Below are 18,914 nucleotides of genomic sequence, written 5' to 3' on the forward strand. Positions count from 1 at the left end.
CATCGCACACCATCAAAAACCATGGTTCATACACTCTAGCTGGGTGAAGTAGAAGGCCCATTGTCAGTCCAAGAAGTTGAATTTAGACATTCAAATTTGTACTCCAAATGCACGACGGTCTAAACTAACATGTCACATGGAAGACAGCATATATTGCCGATCGAGAGATGATACAATAACGGTTTTTAACCAAAATCGTATTAAATGGCATGACGAGTTTTTAACGAGGGACCATGTAAAAGGTGGATTGAAGGGTATTGAATGCTACGGTATAATACAAGTTATACCAATTAACTAGGTGATTGGATATTAATTAATTAATCTAAGCCCCATGTTTCAAATTTTGGATTAAATTCAATTTAATCTGAATATGCTTTATTGCATTAAAAAGAAAGAAAAAATAAAAAATATAATTGTTTTTAAACTTATAAATATCTATATATAGAATATTATATTATATATATTATATATACTAGTTGGAACCCGTATGATGTATGGGAAAATGCAATTTAATTTCATGATAAAAAAGTATAAGAAAAGGATACACTGATTGTCATCACATGATAAATTAACATAAATGATAAACCAATCGAGTAGAGAGAGGGGTAATCATGTCCAAATCATGAAATGAACAATGTAAAAATGTTGATTCGATTATAATAATGTATATAAAAATCTAAACTATGTATTCATAATAACATTAACCAATAAGTTTTCAATAATTAGCCAATAAATTTTTAACATTTTTTTAAATTACACTAAATTATATGTTATTTTCCATAAAAAAATATTCAATAATTATTTGAAATTGTAATAAATAATTTTCAGAAAAAGTTTGTGAATTTCAGATAGGGTAAATTTCTTAAACTACTCCTATAGTTTATGAAATTGTCTAGCTCTGCCCCTATTGTTTACATATTGTCTTAAAGTACTTTTGAGTTTTTTGACAATCGACTAGATTTACCATTGCCGTTAGCATCTGTTAATGTTCCGTCACAATGTAGCAGTTCAATACCCAAACTTTTAAAATGTGACAATCCACCTATCGTTAACTAGCCGTTAACCAGTCGTTAAGTGGCATTTGAAAAAGATACAAATGCCCTTCAAGTGTTATTTAATTTTCTTTATCAACCATCTAAACACTTAAAAAAATTAACAGTCCCAAATCCTTGCCTCTTCCATTCAAGAAAGTTGAGATCACGTTTGAGTGGGCATTCTGGTGACCCCAACTTTCTTGAATAGAAAAGGCAAGGATCTGAGACTATTAATTTTTGTCAATGTTTGGATGGTTGATAAAGAAAAATAGATGACACTCAAAGGGCATTTATGTCTTTTTCAAATGCCGCTTAACGATTGGTTAACAACTAGTTAACAACAGGTACTGGATTGTCATGTTTTGAAAGTTTGGGTACTGAATTGTCGCATTTTAAAGTTTGGGGACCAAAGTGGTACTAGACCCAAAATACAAAGTACTAATCAGGAATTTTCCCAAATATTTATAAAGTGCTCATTGAATGTGCTTTCTATGTTGTGCCTACTAGATCCCATCCCAAAAGATAGCAATGGAATATGCCTTGCCTGAGAATTAATGGAGCTCACCATGTTTGGTTTGTACGTCGCATATGACTAAGACAACACCGGCTGTTTTGGTTCCATTGCAGAGATTAATTTTTAGGAGGTTTTAACAACAAAGAATGAAACAAAGATTTTACTTTGGTTAATATTGAGTGTAGATGGGGATAAGTTGAGGAATAAACATAATAGTGTTTTAAAATTCTAACATTTTCATTAATATTTAGGGCTGTCAATATTTGACACAACACATGAATATGATCCAAACATGATACAAAGTTAGTGAGCTTGAGTTTACCTTAATCATGTTCATGTTAAAATTGTGTTAACCCATTTAATATGATTGATAAATGTGTCAATCTTAATAGTGTTTTTAAAATTCTAACATTCTCATTAAGATTTAGGGCTGGCAATATCTTTGACACAACACATGAATTATATTTTGTGATGTATTTTGTAAAAATATAAAATTATATTTTGTGTTTTTAATAAATATTTTAAAGTTATTATATAATTTTGTTAAAATATTTAAGTAATTCTTAAATTTTTTAATCCAAACTTTTTGTAGATAGATATAGATAAAAGGTAGGGGAGAGGATAAATAGGAATTAGAGATAATTTAGTAGAGAAACTCTCTACTAAATTAGAGGTAATTGTGGAGATAAATAGGAATTAGAGATAATTCTCGAGAAAGTGGGGGAGGTAGTTTAGGATAAATTTTAGGAGAAGAGATTATTTAAGTTATTGGGAAAGTGCATCTTATTGGTTGTTTCAAAAATGACATGGAATAAAAAAACAAAAAATTCAAAAAAAAGGAGAAAATTTCTTGACTGTTTTGTTTTATATATGTATATATATATATAGCAACTCTTATTCTAACCCCTAAGACTTTGCTCTCGCATCTCCTACGGTCCTACCATAAAATCTCTATCATGAGGCTTTGGGGGCAGTTTATTGATTTGTCTTTTTAGTTTGTAAGCCATATATTAAAGGGGAAATTCATGATCAGTACCATGTAATTTGGCTCGAGTGATAATTTGGTCCCTGAACTTTAAAATGCGATAATTCAATATCCGAACTTTCAAAATGTAACAATTCAGTACCTACCATTAACTAGTCCGTTAATCAACCGCTAAGTGACATTTGAAAAGTCAAAGATGCCCTTAGAATGCCATCTAATTCTCTTTATCAACCATCCAAACATTGACAATAAAATGAACAATCCCAAATTCTAGATTATTCTAAATATTCACAAACTTTTTTTAATAGAAAATGTTAGGATTTGAGACTGTTCAGTTTTTTGTCAATGTTTAAATGATTGATAAAGAGAATTATATGGCATTTAAAGGACATTTTTGACTTTTCAAATATCACTTAACGATTCATTAACGGCAAATACTGGATTGTCACATTTTAAAAATTCTGAATGGATTGTCGCATTTTAAGGTTAAGAGACCAAATTGCCATTCGAACCAAAATACAAGGTAGTGATCGAAATTTTCTCGTATTCAGATTCTTACAGCTGAATGGAATATTAGGTTTGTATTCCTTTATTCGACTATATTACCATATGGCCTCTAAGATATTCAGTCACCTGGCTGTTACCAACCGGTCCCTTAATCTGTCATGTGGCCTCATTTGATAACACTTGGTCTAACATGAAAAACCCACTTTCCAAGACATTGGACGTGTTTGCGTATGAATAGAAGATCTGAAATAGTATTTTAAACCTAGACCAAAGTAAAAAATAACCTCATGTAATTTTAAAATGATTCGTTATGCCATTATTTTAAACCCAACAATAATACCTCATTCGAGCTCTTCCTCTCGAACAAAAAAGGATTGAGACTTTATCATTCAAAATAGAACCCATAACAGGGGTAAAACAAGAGAGTTAGGTAGGCCTAGATCAGCCAAAGCTAAAGACCTTAACCAGGGCAATTAAGAACAAATTGACCCTGATCCTGGAGGCCCTTCTTAGCTACATAGTGAGTTAGGCCATTACAATTTATGTTTACAAAAAACTTTGGGATTAAAATCTGAAATATTCTGTTAGCAGAAAGAACCAAGCTCAAACAATCTGATTCTAGAATAATTTGAAAAAACTCACATTGACGGGCCAATAATAGGCCTTGACACATAGCAATTGCCTCCGATTGAATACCTGAGAAAGAAGGGCATGGGCCAAAACAAGCAGCAATACAGTTTCATTGCCTGTCTCTAATCACAATACCAAAACTAGCGTCATTAAGACTAGTAAAGCCTCCATCAGAATTCAACATGTATACACCATAGTTTGGAGGTTGCCAAAAAGAAGAGCCATTTCTAGAAGAATCACTTGGAGGTGAATCTCTCCACCATAGCTTCAAATTCTCCTTCATTTGTGTGGCAAATGAAAGATAGGAAGAAATTAGGAGAAATGTTAGAATCATCTAAAGTTAATTGACTGCACAAACCAATTTAGTTAAGAACTGAATGCAATGTAGGCATCTTTTTCAACACTATTCTCTGCATTGCACGAGTCTATTATATTAAAACTTTCTAAATTCTAAAATTTTTGATTTCCTTGTAGGGTGTAAACGGACCGAATTCGAATCGGATCAAGCAATATCCAAATTCGAATCCGATTAGAAAATTCGATATCTGACGGATTTTGAAAATTAATATCTGAATTCGAATTCGATTAAATATTCGAATATTCGATTCAAATTCGATCAATTAATTATTCTAGGTAATTAATAAATATTTTATTTATAAAAGATATATAAATATATAAATTATTTATATAATTTAATTATTATATATATAAATTATATAAAACATTTAAATATTTTATATATTATATATAAGAATTAAATAATCGATCAAATTCGAATATTTATCGAATGAAATCATGTCATATTCGAATTTGAGTCCGATTGGAATATACAGAATATACAGAATATCCCCATCATTCGCTCGATTGGAATTAACTATTCGGTATATACAGAATATCCCCATCATTCGCTCGATTGGAATCCGGCGCAAGATAGCAAACGGAACGAGGGAAAGACGATATAAAATCCAGTAAGTGAGGTTGCATGTCGCACTGTTCATTTATTTATTCGATGTAGCTCGCAGTTCTCGCACAAACGGAAGGAGGGAAAAAAGCTTCTTAAGCAGTTTTTCAGAAGCCTTGAAATTCTTCGGTTTCTATCCAGCAAGGTAACTGCTGTTGAACTCGAATCTGTTTATTTTCTTATTTGCAATATCTGTTCTTTTCCTTCATCTTAATCCATATTATTAAGTTACCCCAAACTACTTTGACATTTATGCATGCCGGCTATTCGGTCAGCTATCTCATCGACGAAGTTCCTATTTCATTTCATTTCCTTTTTTTTTTTTTTAATTTTCGTTTATATTGATTTTTCGATGAGTTCTTTGTTTTGGTCTATCTGTCTAAGGTCTTGTATCGTGGATATTGCTTCATTTGGTGGTGTGTAATGGATTAATGGTGAGATTGGTGATTATGAATTTGCTGCAATGCTTAGTCTTTGTTTGTATGAAACGGAAAATTGATTCCCGACTATACACTGTGTTCTGCTGTTCAAAAAAACGCCCGTGCAGAATGGCGAAACCTGCTTTTTTGGTCTGTTTGATCAAGCATTCACGGCTTTACTTGTTACTCGTGTTCTCTAATCTCCTTTCGAACTATACCAATATTATTGTTGACTTTGATGGAAATGTTCTGCTAACGTACAAAGTCGTACTGGGTGAAGTTCATTGTACTGGCATCTATCTCAATCCTTTGTCATGAGGGATGAGGAGAAGAAGAAGAATTGCATAGTAACATATACAGATTGAAATAAATTTTAAAATGAGAGTTGTAACATGTAATAGGTGGAGATATTTCATCTCTTTTCTTGTAGCCTTACATGCAACACATATTTCAAACATTGCATGGAAATGTTTAGCTTGACTGTTGGCATTATCATGGAATTAGAATGGCACGAGTGTTTTTAATGTTTTCATTGTTGTGGTATTAGCTCTGTGTTTGACATTTCAAACAACTTTTAGTGATGGAATATTTTGTTACCATGCAAGCTCATTTGGTCAGATTTCTGTTACAAGGATTTTCTTGTTACATTCTGACCAATGAGCATACCTTTTTTTTTTCAAAGGTCACCCTTCTCTAGGTGGTAGATTTGGGATCGAGTCCTGTGTACTCCTTTGCAACAGGTTGAAGGAGTGCGTGTTCAACCCTTTTTGTTTTGTTTTTTGTTGGATAGAGATAGATAACAGTGAAAAACTTGTCATTACTGTATAAAATGCTAGTACAGAGAGATACATAGAAGTGGCAAGGCTAGCCACCAAGAGCATTACAATTACAGCTCCCTTTTACAAAATCAGACCTCAATACATTTTCTCCCTGCCGACTCCTTGCCTTGCAAACCCATCCACCAGTCCATTAGCCGATGCACCCATTTTACAATTTCTCCCAACCATTGTTTTAATTGCTTATATTCTCTTATAACGTGTTGGTATTTCAATGGTCCAATGTGATTACTCCTGTCTATTCAACTTTTTCTCCTCTCTTGACAGTATCTACATGGTAGATCATTTCAAAAGAGAGGCTATAGGATGCCTAGTGTATTATGAGCAAAAAGTATGAGGGAAATGCAATACATATGCTCCTAAAATGTGAGATTTCCAAAAACTGAAGACTGTTTGAAGGAAAGTGAACCTAATTTTTTTTATCAGCGGAAGTGAACCTAATTAACATGCTACATGATAGGATATCGTGTCTGAAGGAGTCTGAGGGCTTGGACAGGGTATTTTGGAAATTTATAACTAAAATAGTGTAATGTACCGAGAACAGAAAGTTTCTTGCATCAGGTAAACCCGCCCTCTAGAATTATTAGAAGACCTATCATAAAATCCTGGGGCCCTCATTGTTTCCTTTCACACCTTTTCTTGTTATGGTTTCAGGTTCTCTTGGTTTAATGTTAGAAATATTTATCTATTTTTTTGATAAATGAGTGAAATTTTATTAAACCAGCAAATAAGAGTTACATGCAACCCGTGGAAAGGCACGAGATGTGACCTTTCCTTTAAAGCTAATTACAGAATTATAAGTACAAAAGAAATTACACTGAAGCCCAAAATAAAGTATCCCGGGAAACCCCTTGTTTTGCAAGTGAATCAACCAATGGATTTGCTGATCTGCCTACCCACTGAACTCTGATTGTCATATTCCTTGTTAACCATTTAACCTTTTGAGAAGATCTCTAAAACCCCAAATCACAGTGTCCTTCAGCCAACCCACTATCACTTGGGAATCTCCTTCAATAATCAGATGCTCTATGCCTAGCTGATTTGCAAGCTGGATTCCTTGTACAACAGCCAGTAATTCGGCCCTTAAAGAGTCTCCCACACCCGCACAAAGATATCACGTTACTATCTTTGTTTCTTAGCACTCCTCCTATGCCTGAAGGTCCTGGATTTCCTCAGCTACTTCCATTAAAGTTCAGCTTGATAAATTTCTCCCCTGGTGGCATCCATTCAACCCCATGTCTGCCCTTCCTGGTAGAAGTATTAGCCACTGCTAACCAACTTCTCCATAGGTCATCAAAAGAGTACGCATCAAAGATCTTTAGAGTTTTCATCCACTGAATTGCCCTTGTCAAAATACATTCTTTAACTTCCGAGAAGCTCCGTTATTTTTCACAAAAGATTCTAGTGTTCCTTTCTTTATGCAATTCCACATAATTCTCCCTCTCTTTGTGTGCCATTCAAAAATAGACGGACTAAACAACAAACTAGTATCAAATGGCAGGTTCCACCTACACTCAAACAACGTAAGAATCCAATTCCATAAAGCTGTAGCAAAGGAGCAAGAGATCAGTAAGCGGTGACTGTCCTCATTCTGAGATTTACAAAGAACACACCAATTAGGGGATAAGCACCAATTTAGTCTTCTCTTTTGTAGGTTTTCAAAGGTGTTAATCTTACCATAATAAACTTCTCAACGAAAAACAACAATCTTTGGGGGAATGGGCCTAGTCCAAAATTCTTTAACTGGGAAATTCTGAGGTGCAGAAGTGGAATAAAGGGACTTGAAGAAAGAGGAGCAAGTGAACAAACCATTCAGGTTAGGGGTCCAAATTCTTGTGTCAGGTTTGAGGGGATCTAAACAAATAGACTCAAGTGAAGACAATAAATCTGAAACAAATGTTAGAAATATTTATTTAGGACTGCAATAAATATTTATTTGTTTAGGGGCCACCATTTGGTGCAAAATATGCTCTAGTTGACTTAGGACTAGGAATAAGTCTAAGAGTGGTCACTTTGTGCAAAAAGATGTCAAAGGTTAGATCCGTATCCAGTCTATCCCTCCCAAATCCCTGGATAGCCGGGACCATCATTGGGTAATGGACCTTTTTTTATACACAGACCAGAAAAATAAGAAAAAGAGGCTAAGATGGCCTAGAAAACAGCACCCAAGGAATCAACCCCTAGATCAACTATTAGTAATTGACACCTAATAGCTTTTAGAGGAAACCAATACCATGGAAAAAAAAGAAATACTCAAAATTTAACAGCACAACAACAAAAAAAAGAAAAGAGAGGGCCATAAAGGTATATATAGGCAAAGAGGGGGAACACTGGCCTACCCTTACCTGTTTTTCCTATCTAGAACCAACCAAGAAACAATACAAAACGGTTATTGGGAATAGGACAACTCTTACTTGACTTATCACTAGGACTTTGACGTGTGATTCAAGTAGGACAAATCCTACTTGACATAGGACTAGGAATCAGACAACTCCTACTTGACTTAGGATTATGACTCTAATATGCTAAGATGGCTCTGTCGAATTAGAAAAACAGATCCTAGTTAATTAGGAAAAGCAACTCCTATATAATTAGGAAAATTGACTCCTAATGCAATTAGGAAAAACTATTAATGACTCAAAAAAAAAAAAAAAGATACAGAAAGATTACTGCAATGCCCCTACTATCAAAGAATACATTAAAATTCCAAAAATCCCAGATTTGATATATTGGCTTCTACATTATTCTCCTACAATTTTTTTTTTTGATTTCTTTTGAAGGGCTACACAACAGGGGTAGCCCATCCAACCCAGGTGCAGGTGGGATTTGATCCCAAGTCTCTGCTATGACCAGCAGGAGACCTTACCAACCAGCTGGTTAGCACCTTGCTTTCTCCTACAGTTTATCACCCTTGAGCTTTAAAGAACTTGAGGATAAAAAGCTGCTTGTCTTAGAATGCACTTCAGCAAATTTCCAAAGTTCTTCAACAAGATTGGATGTCAAGCATGTCTCTCATGCATGACAAAAAAGGATCTTCATAACTACACATGCTTGAAAAGTGATTGGGGCCGCTCTTCTCTTAAAGCCTAAAACATTATCCTCCATAATCTTCTCAACTAGATTATCAGTACTATCAACTACTAGCTAACTTATCTTTTGTTGAATCTTCTTTTCTCTTATCATTGCAAACCTTTTGGATCTGAAATCTAGTGCTATATTCAGTTTAATTATGATATGTTCCTTAGTGTCTTCATTTGACTCTACCTCTGAGGTCTGAAATCTACAATTACATCTTCTTAAACATTAACGTCAAACTGATCATGAGTATTAACATTCTTCTTTGAAGAATTTCAACCTCGGATGACTCAACTTCAAATTGAAGCTCTTGTAATTTTTAATATCAATTTTTGTTTGCATGTATGTATTTCTTTAATGTCATTCTTCATCACTTTAAAGTATTATCATCTTATTGTTCTTGCAATTTAGAGATATTGGAAGTTTTTTTTGCAAGATTTAGCATCTTATTTATTCCAACATTCCAACATTCAATAAGATGTACGAGTAAATAATATCTCCTTGGTTTGCAAAGAATTTATGCCATAGGGTTGGCCACTTTAATGTTTTGAGGAGGTGGTAGTTGGGAGGTTAGGTGTGGATTTGGGTAGGAGGGGGGAAGCAAAAAAAGATTTTAATGTGGTTGAATCTGCAACATCCAATCCGGGTAAGCATTTGGAATCTGGTCAACATGAAGCTGTAACTGAGAATGAGTCCATTTTTATTGTAAAAGGCCTTGATAAAAGTCTCGAAAGAAGGTTGGAGAAATTTGGAAGTATTTCTATTGAAGCAGCAGTTAAAAGGGATGTAGAAATTGTTTTCTGGGGAGGTGAGGAATTTGCTAAGAAAGCCTTTGAAGAGTTTGAGAGGAAGAAGAAGGAGGAAAGTTCGAGAAAGTGGGCATTTGGTAGAGGGAGTTGGGATGAACAAGGCAATAACAAAAAGGAGGTGTTTATAGGGGAAGATTAGTTTCTTCCCTCTGTTAGTCTCATCTTGCCTGTTCTGTAGCTGACCTTGTTTTGGTCTAGGATCTGGTTTTGGAGGAGTTAGTTTTTTTTTTTCTTTTTTTCTTCAAAGTGTTTCTTCATTGCTGGCTGTTTTAGTGTAAGAAGTGTCTAAGGTAGTCTGTTCTTCTCTCGGGTGATTTCTTATCACCTTTCTTCCGTATTCTCTTTTTATTTATTATGGAATTTTTTATTTACTCTTAAAAAAAATTTATAAGAACATAGCGGCAGATTATAAGCTCTAATACCAATTTGATGCAGGACAAACATGCAGAATAAGAAAAAGAGGCTAACTTTTATGTAGGAATCAACACTTGGGCATCTTTGGAACCAACACCTAAAGGAACTATTAGGAATCGTATCTAATAGTTTCTTGAAGGAATCAACACCACCAAGAAAATTAGAACCAGTCCAACATTAGAAGTAAAACTCATTATGTCAATTGATGTCTAAAAGAGAAGGCCTTAACATGTATTTAATGGCAAAAAGTGGAGCATTGAACAACTCTTTTCCCTTGTTTCCTACTCTAAAACCAACTAAAAAATTACTAAGACACTAAATTAGGAATAGGGTAAGACATTCTACTTGAGTTGTGGGACTGTGACTCCAATGTTCAATCTACTAACATGATAATGTCCAATTAGGAAAATCATGCAAATGCAAAACTACTAGCGTACCAATCAAAAAATAGCTACTTGAAGATTACCAAAGTACCTCTATCATGTATAACTACATAAAAATTCAGGGAATCCCAGATTTGACTTGTTGGCTTCTGCATCAATAATCATATACATTTATAAAATAAGTATGATATATGTGTTGTGTGGTCGTAATGTAATAAATATAATATATTTGGAAAGAGATTATGAAGTTCAATAAGGAATTCAGAAGTTTAACCGTTTCTCAGTAGGGGAAGGAGCAAGGATTAGGTTTTGGGAGGATGATTGGTGTGGGGTAGGCAAGCTGAGTGAGCTATGTCCAAGATTGTATAGGCGGCCGGGGACAGCTGGTTTGATGTCCAAAATTCAGAAGACCTTTGTTGGATAGGGAAGTCAATGAATGCATTTATTTGCTGGAGAATCTAGAGAAGGTGAAAATTTCAGATTGCTCAAGGGATGAATTATGGTGGAAAGAATGTTCACATGGGAATTTCTGTGAAATTCTACTACATTGCTCTAGCTAGGGACAATTCAAGCTCAGATCAAGCTGGAGTCCAGTTCCCCCCAGGGTTGAAGCCTTTGCATGGTTAGTGGCAATGGACAGTATTCTGACAGTGGACCACCTGAAATCGAGAGGTTTTAATATGGCAAACATGTGTTTTTCTTTGTAGAGTGCAGGAGGAAAACATTTGCCACTTGTTTTTCTCCTGCAAGATAGCTGGTTTTATTTGGAGGTTGTTCACAGCCATGTTTGGGGTTAGAGATTTTCACCCAAGATCACCTGCAGAAAATTTTTTCTTCCTGGCCAAAGATAAGAGGAAGCAGGAAAGCAAAAATAATTTGGAGCTGCATCCTTTTTAAAATATGCTGGAATATCTGGAAGGAAAGGAATAGAATAATTTTTGAAGACAAATCTTGGTCAATGGATAGGCTAGTGGCAGCAATCAGCAAATCTGTTTTTTTTTTTTTTTTTTTTGATAAATGATGATAATTTTATTAGATCATAAATAGGTTTGAGATTGAAAGCTCATACAACCCTTGGAGAGGCGCGAGTTGAAATCCACAATATAACAAGGGAAATTGGTGCATGCTTCAAATGGACAAGGAGATCAGCCAATGGTTTAGCTGACACGTTGGCTAAACAAGGGATTGTGAGGGAGAGTATGATCTGGGCAGTTTTGTAAGAATGATTACTGGGGGCTCAACACCTACTTAGAAGTTGACAGCTGTACTTAAATCTGGAAAGTTATTTAATGAAGTTACCGTTTCCAATAAAAAAAGTTGCAGCCTCCCCCAACAAATTACAAGGAAAATAAAGAACAACACAAATCACAATTGAGCCCAGAAAAGGTCTTCCCTGTTTGTCCCTTGCTTGGCTAACACATCTGCCAAAGCATTTGCTGATCTCCCCACCCACTGAATAGAAGTAGATATATTCTTTATCAGTCATTTGAACTTCTTGATTTCATTTGTGACGAGGCAAGAAAAAAAATAAATGTGTGAATGTATTCTGTTTTGTATGTTTTTCTTGTAGTAGGATCCCAAATTGTTGTTTTAGGGTAGCTTTGTTGCCAGTTTGGAACCAAGGGATATTTTCGTCATTTTATAAGTTAGACTTTTGGTTGGGGGCGGTTGGGTGCATATCTGTTGGGTTTTGGTCTCTTGAGTCTTTTTGTAACAAAAGTTATCTTTTGAGGGTTCATTTGAAGTTTGTTTGTTCTTAAGGTTCAGTTTGGAAGGAGTAGAAATGCAAATACATACAAAATAATACAAAATATAAGGCTTTGCACTCTACATCTTTGCATTTGTACTCCTTCAAAATTGAGCCTAAGGAGTTGCTTGTGAGAGGGAAACATTCTAGGGGCTTATGTGTAAATATTTTAACTGGCTTGCTGGAGTGAGTCTTATAAAAGAGAAGGGGGCTGTTTCTGTAGGGGTCTTTTTTGGTTCTTCCTCTCTTGTTTGAGCTGTAGCTCAGGCCCAACTAGGGTTTTCAAGCATTGGGAGCTTGGGTTTTGAGGAGTCAACCCATTTTGGCACCTTCCAATCCCTCCATTGCTGCGTGTCCACGCGGGAGGCCAGCTTGCTGCCATTGTTATTGTAGCGGAACTGTTCCAGGAGGAGTTTTACTTCAGGTTCAGGTATGAAATACTTAAAAATCTAACTTATTTTGCTGTTCTCAGCTTGGTATTCCTTGTGCTTATTGCTGTATACTTGAGGTATTGCATGTAATTTGTCTTTCTGTCCACATCAAGTGGTATCAGAGCAAGTTCTTTCCTTGGGTTTGTTTCAAAGTTCTCTCCTCCTTGTGTTTCTCTATATTATCATGGCTGTAAGGGGTGGACATGGTAGGGGTGGTAGAAGACCACAACATGTTATTGTAGAGGTTTTCCAAGAGGCTATAAGAGGATTGCAAGAATAGATTGAACATCTTGCCCAACTTGTAGCTCAAAATGCTGCTAGGGGTGGTGACATAGCAAATGATTTGGGGCTAGGAAGAAGAAGACAAGCTCCTAGAGTTGATGAACAACTCACTGACATTATTAGTGAAGCATCAAGTGAAGACATTGAGCAACCTAAAGGTGATCAGCATGGAAGGAATAACAACCAGCGCTGGGAAGACCGAATAGTGCAAGCTTTACAATCCAATCAAGGTCATGGTGTTCAACTTCATATTTCCGAGTTTGATGGTGAGTTGGAACCTGAAGAGCTTCTTGACTGGTTGGAAAACATTGAAAATTATTTTGATTGGAAAGAAATGAATGAAGAAAGAAAAGTGAAGCTTGTAACAACAAAGATGCATGGGACAGCCTTAGATTGGTGGAAAAATTACCAAAGGGATAGAGAAGGGAAGGGGAAAAGAAAGGTTAGTTCCTGGGGAAGAAAGAAAGAGAAGCTGAAATCCCAATTTTTACCACCAGACTATGAGCAAACTCTTTACCAAAGGGTGCAGAATTTAAGGCATCGGGAAAAGAGTGTGAAGGAGTACACAAAAGAGTTTAATAGATTACCTCTTCAGAGAAATATGTTAGAAACTAAACAACAAAAAGTTAGTAGTTATATCAATGGTTTGAGGTTGCCAATACAAGATCAAGTCAGCCTACATTGCTCGTATACGGTAAAGGATGCATATCAGCTAGCATTAAAGGTTGAAGCTCAATTGAGTCGAAGCTCAGGGCAGAGGCCAAGTGCTGTCCAAGGTACATCTTCATCAGTAGGTCGAAGTGTTGGGGCTGGTAGGGGTTGTGTGATCAACCAAACACGATCTACAGTCCAAGGGACTTCAAATGCAACAAAGAGCAGTCAAGGGCAGCTTACTATTAGATGTTTCAGGTGTATGGAGTTGGGACATCGTTCAAATGAATGTCCTAAGAGAAGGATTGTAGGGCAAACACATTTGGTTGATGAAGTCACTGATGAACAACAAGATGATATAGGCCATATTGAGGATGAACAAGTGGCTGAAACTACTGAAGCTAATACTTTAGAGGAAGAAAACTTGGATGGGGATATTAAGGGTGAAGCTCTAGTGATACGACACTCTATGGTTGCACCTCAAGAATCACTATTATGGGACTGGTTGAGAAAGAATATCTTTAGGACACGTTGTACAACTGGTGGGAAGTTGTGCAACTTGATTATTGACAGTAGTAGTGAGAATCTTGTTTCTCAAGAGATGGTGGATAAATTACAGCTCAAGACTATTCAACACCCCCGACCATATCGTATTCTGTGGTTCAACAAAGGAAATGAGGTAAGAGTTTCTTCTAAATGCCTCGTTAATTTTTCTATTGGTAATACATTTGAAGAATCGGTATGGTGTGATGCTGTCCCAATAGATGCATGCCATATTCTCTTGGGTCGCCCATGTCAATATGATCATAAGACCATTCATTATGGGGACAAGAACACATATAGCTTTGTGAAAGACAATAAGAAGATAACTCTTAAACCAATGCAACTTGATTCATTTCCAAAGAAGGAAACAAAGCCAATCACTACACTCTTCACCTCAAATAAATTGGCTTAAGAAGATGGGAATTTGGATGTTGTTTATGTGCTGGTTGCAAAAGATGTTAACACCTGTTCTAGAGTTGGTGAAGAAGCTACTTCATGAGTATGCTGATGTGATGCCTGAAGAATTACCCGATGGCCTTCCTCCCCTAAGAGATGTACAACATCATATAGATTTAATGCCGGGAGTAGCATTGCTTAACCTACCCCACTATAGAATAAGCCCTAAGGAGCATGAGGAGCTCCAAAGACAAGTAACAGAGTTGTTGAAGAAGGGGCTGATCTGTGAGAGCTTAAGCCCGTGTGTTGTACCAACTTTGCTCACACCAAAGAAAGATGGTAGTTGGCGTATATGTGTTGATAGTCATGCCATTAACAAGATTACAGTTAAATTCAGGTTTCCCATACGCCATCTTGATGACATGTTAGACACATTGGCCGGCTCACAAGTCTTTTCAAAGATAGACATGAAGAAATATAACAATGATTACAAGAAAAATAAGGAGACCTTTATACATTATTAAGTTTATAAAGGTCTTAGTCGGGACACAAACCACAGAACCATAACCAACATAATCAATTTATTCAGGTCAGTTCCATTGGGTAGACCTGATCGATTGACAACTCCACTTAACCATTGGGGAGCCCTTGTCTTTTTATGCGTACCTTCCCCATCTAAGTTACTTAATGTTCAATGATTATACTGTCATCAATTTGCCTTCTGGTGCCCCTCAATTCTAATTGTAACAGTATGAAAGTATGGAGGTTATTCAGGTAATATAACCCGTGTCTTTCGTGACATTGACATCAGTCATGCTAACTACTTTTCTATGCTAGCTGGTCACTTGTTTAACTTCGACAATAATGGAGAATTGCACTTTTCATTTGTTGTTGAATCATGTTTGTGGGCTTTTAGTTACCAAATGCATGGGCAAAATTGCAGAAATGCTTTATGTATAATATTGGAGATCATTCAGAGATGCATAATCAGTGAGTGTAAATCATCCATATTCATAAGAGAGGTGGTGCTCACATTTTACCAATAACTAAACCAAGCTATCGTTAAGTTAATTATTGCTATTATTTATGGTAATCACAGTTATTTGGAGCTATAGTTCTTTACTCATTAATTAGTTCTACTAATGTTGATTGTCTGAGTTATAGATATGCCATGTAATTGGCATATTCTGGAATAGAATCACATTAGGTTCTTCTGCTTTTTTAAGATTGATATATCCCCTTAATAACTTTTTCAAAAAGGTTATGGGCTGTTTATTTGATTGAACAGATAGAAATTCTAGAATTGAGATGATCTTATAGTTTCTTTCCTGAAGGTCTTCTAACATATCATTTTAGCCTGGTTATTTATGTTGGCTATTTTCTATAAATAGAAGTCTAAGATGATATAATCAAGTTTAACGTGAAAGTCAAATAATCCACACACAATGGCTCTTTGTTCAACATATGATAGAAACAAACTCAATATATGGACTTAAATACCGTAAATAAATCAATTTCTAGTAAAATCTTTAAAACAAGTCACCCTTGACAAAACTAAATATAATCAAAACAGTGACAAAGTAGATAACTGATTTGTAATTGAATTGATTTGAATCACAATGAATCATAGGAATTGTATAAATTGTAAGATTCGAACAAAAATCATGAGATTTTTGCAGAAAAGGATTCAAACATAAAATTCATATTGAATCCCTTGTGGTTCATGACTCAAATCATAAATTGTATTGTAAATCGTAAAATTTTAACAACATTGTTTCTATTAGTTTCATTTGCCCTACTTTTGTTTCTAGGTTTTCCCTAGTTTCTAGCATGGAATCGGTGGAAAGAGTTGGGAGTGAGGAGAAAGAAGCTCATCAAATGTGGACCCTTTGCTTGCATGCTTCCTCAGATTTATCCCGTGTTTCACCAGCTGTATTTGTGTACCTTCTTAAAGAATGTTATGCCCATGGTATGTTTAATTGGACTGAATCACAATCACTTTTTTATATTTGCTTTGCCTTTCCATTATTTGTAATACATTTAACGTCCTAAGTTTATAGCTTGTCTATTTATTTATTTATGTTGTCATCTATTTGCAGTAGAGATTATGTTCTTGTGTGATTCAAATAAAAGGCTATCTATGGTATATGCCTATATATGAATCAGATGGTAATTTCGACCAGGCCAGAGTTCCATACTCATGGTGACCACATCCTTATATGTGACTGAATGAATGAGTAGAGTTTTTCATTGAAAATATATGGATGACAGATAAACACTGGGCCAAGCCAAAGTTCTGTAGGCATGGGGTCATGCCCTCAATTGCATGTCAAGTTGGTGCTACAAAAACCTAGGTGTATCTTTTTGGACTGTACTTGGAAAATTCTCTTGTAAAACTAGTTGACAGGATCAAATCTAGGGTTTACCTTGGTTTGATATGATATGGAACTGTAACTTTGCTGCAGTAGTGTGGAACCATTTCTTGAAGGCAGTAAACCTAAACTGGTGCTTTCCCAAATTAGTGAAAGCACTCTTGGAAGAGTGGCAGGTCTCTGGAATGACTTAAAAAAGGGAAAGTTTGCTGGTTGGCTATTTCCCTGGCAATGATTTGGGCTATTTGGTGTGAGAGAAATATCAGAATTTTTGTACAGAAAGCTACATATGAAGAAGTCATCAATATGGTGGTGGGGTTTCTTAGAGATTGGCTGTCTATTCATAATGTATTTAAGAATGATAGTTTTGCTGTTTCTTTTTTGAGGATAGACTTTTTCTGAGGTCCTGATATGGCTTACACTTGTACAGAAACTCATTGTACAGAGGACCATATACTTTTGAATTAATAGAATATACTTTGCCTTTCTTCAAAAAAGAAAAAAAAGATATGCAACTACTTGCAGTCTTGACCTGAGAGGCCAGGGGACTGGGGTACATTGACAATAAATGAACCTTTATTGGGCTATAGAGACCTCAAAAAAGTGAAGTGGCTGACCAGCAATATGATAGTTGATGTTAAATGGGTAAGCAGGTTGGCAAATACTGTGGCTGATTCATTGGCCAAGCAAGGGGTATCAGGGAAAATCTTTTTAGGGGTAGTTTGTAACTTGTTCTAGTAAATCTAGGAAGCTGTATCTAACTTTTCTGGAGAGGTCACATCTCGTGCCTCTCCTTGGGATGCAGGATGCTTGTACTCCTTATCTTTGGTGATTAATAAAATTCATTCATTTATCAAAAAAAATAAAAAAGCAACCTTTTTTTTTTTTCAATTTCTGCACTTGCAGTCTTGACCTGAGAGGCCAGGGGACTGGGGTACATTGACAATAAATATACCTTTATTCCATTTCTGCATTTTATTTTAGACTAAACCAAACTAAGATATTTGTCCCCTTCTCTTCCATGGCTTTGTGCCAGACCTCTTAATTTGTTAAAATGCAAGAAAAGAGAAGCATTGTAAAGGTCAACCTGGTTATGCTATGTATTCTTTATTAACTAACCTTGATAGTCTGCAAAGGCAATGTTTTGTGCATATTTCCAAACACTTGTTTGCTGTTGATTGCGTTCTAAGTTCTAACCTTTTTAGGTACATGCAAGGCAACGATGAAGTTTCAAGTTCTTCAGCAACAAGTCCACAAAATGCTGCATAATGATCCTTACCCTGGACCTGCCACTTTTGTTGTTCAATGTCTCTATGTCATACCCTTACTAGGACCTCCATATACTGAAGGCTTCAGTCACCTGGTGGTATCTGCTCTTCGGCGGTTGCAAATTGGACAATCCATCCCAATAGATCTTTCTGAAGCAAAGAATCTGGCAGCGCAGTTATTTATCAATGTGGTTGCTGGCTTGATCATCCACGAGGACAGGATCATTGTAAAGCTGCTTGAAAATTTTGATGTTAGGTTGGAAGACATTGCAAGAGTTATATGTGGTGGATCAGAACTGAGTGGTGGTAGTTTGGACACAGCAAGGGCATGTATTGAACAATACATATGTGGATTGATAAAATCTAAATCTTATATGACAGCTGTGAACCTCTCAGAACGCTTCTCCATCTGCCAATCTAGCCAATGTTTTTTAGACTTGATGCTGGAAGGCAACCAATTCAAAGCAGCAGAAAAGTGGGCAGCATTTATGGGAAAGCCAATGTTATCTATACTTGTCCAAAAATATATTGACATGAAAATGCTAAAGAATGCTTATGAGATTATAAAGAATAACAATCTTCAGCAGGAATTTCCACATGTATACCATATGTACAAAGAGAGGTGTTTTTTTACAACTTCATTTGTCACCTCACTTT

General features: G+C 35.7%; 1 protein-coding gene across 4 annotated transcripts in view; it reads left to right on the forward strand.

Moving 5' to 3' along the window:
- The first annotated feature begins 4,641 nt into the window (after positions 1–4,641).
- Positions 4,642–18,914, forward strand: part of LOC104598841 (Polynucleotidyl transferase, ribonuclease H-like superfamily protein) — a 36,841-nt gene continuing 22,568 nt past the window's right edge. Inside the window, exons 1-3 of one of the 4 annotated variants that reach the window (XM_010261082.2) lie at positions 4,642–4,776; positions 16,440–16,586; positions 18,195–18,879. In XM_010261082.2, the coding sequence (XP_010259384.1) occupies positions 16,448–16,586; positions 18,195–18,879 (824 nt within the window). In that variant the 5' untranslated portion in view covers positions 4,642–4,776; positions 16,440–16,447. Of the gene's footprint in view, positions 4,777–12,537; positions 14,358–16,428; positions 16,587–18,194; positions 18,880–18,914 lie in introns of those variants that run through there. The other 3 variants (XM_010261080.2, XM_088901430.1, XM_010261081.3) reach the window with 3 other exon arrangements.

Source organism: Nelumbo nucifera, chromosome 3 (genome assembly GCF_055504915.1).
Source record: "Nelumbo nucifera cultivar China Antique chromosome 3, China Antique-T2T, whole genome shotgun sequence".
NCBI lineage: Eukaryota > Viridiplantae > Streptophyta > Magnoliopsida > Proteales > Nelumbonaceae > Nelumbo > Nelumbo nucifera.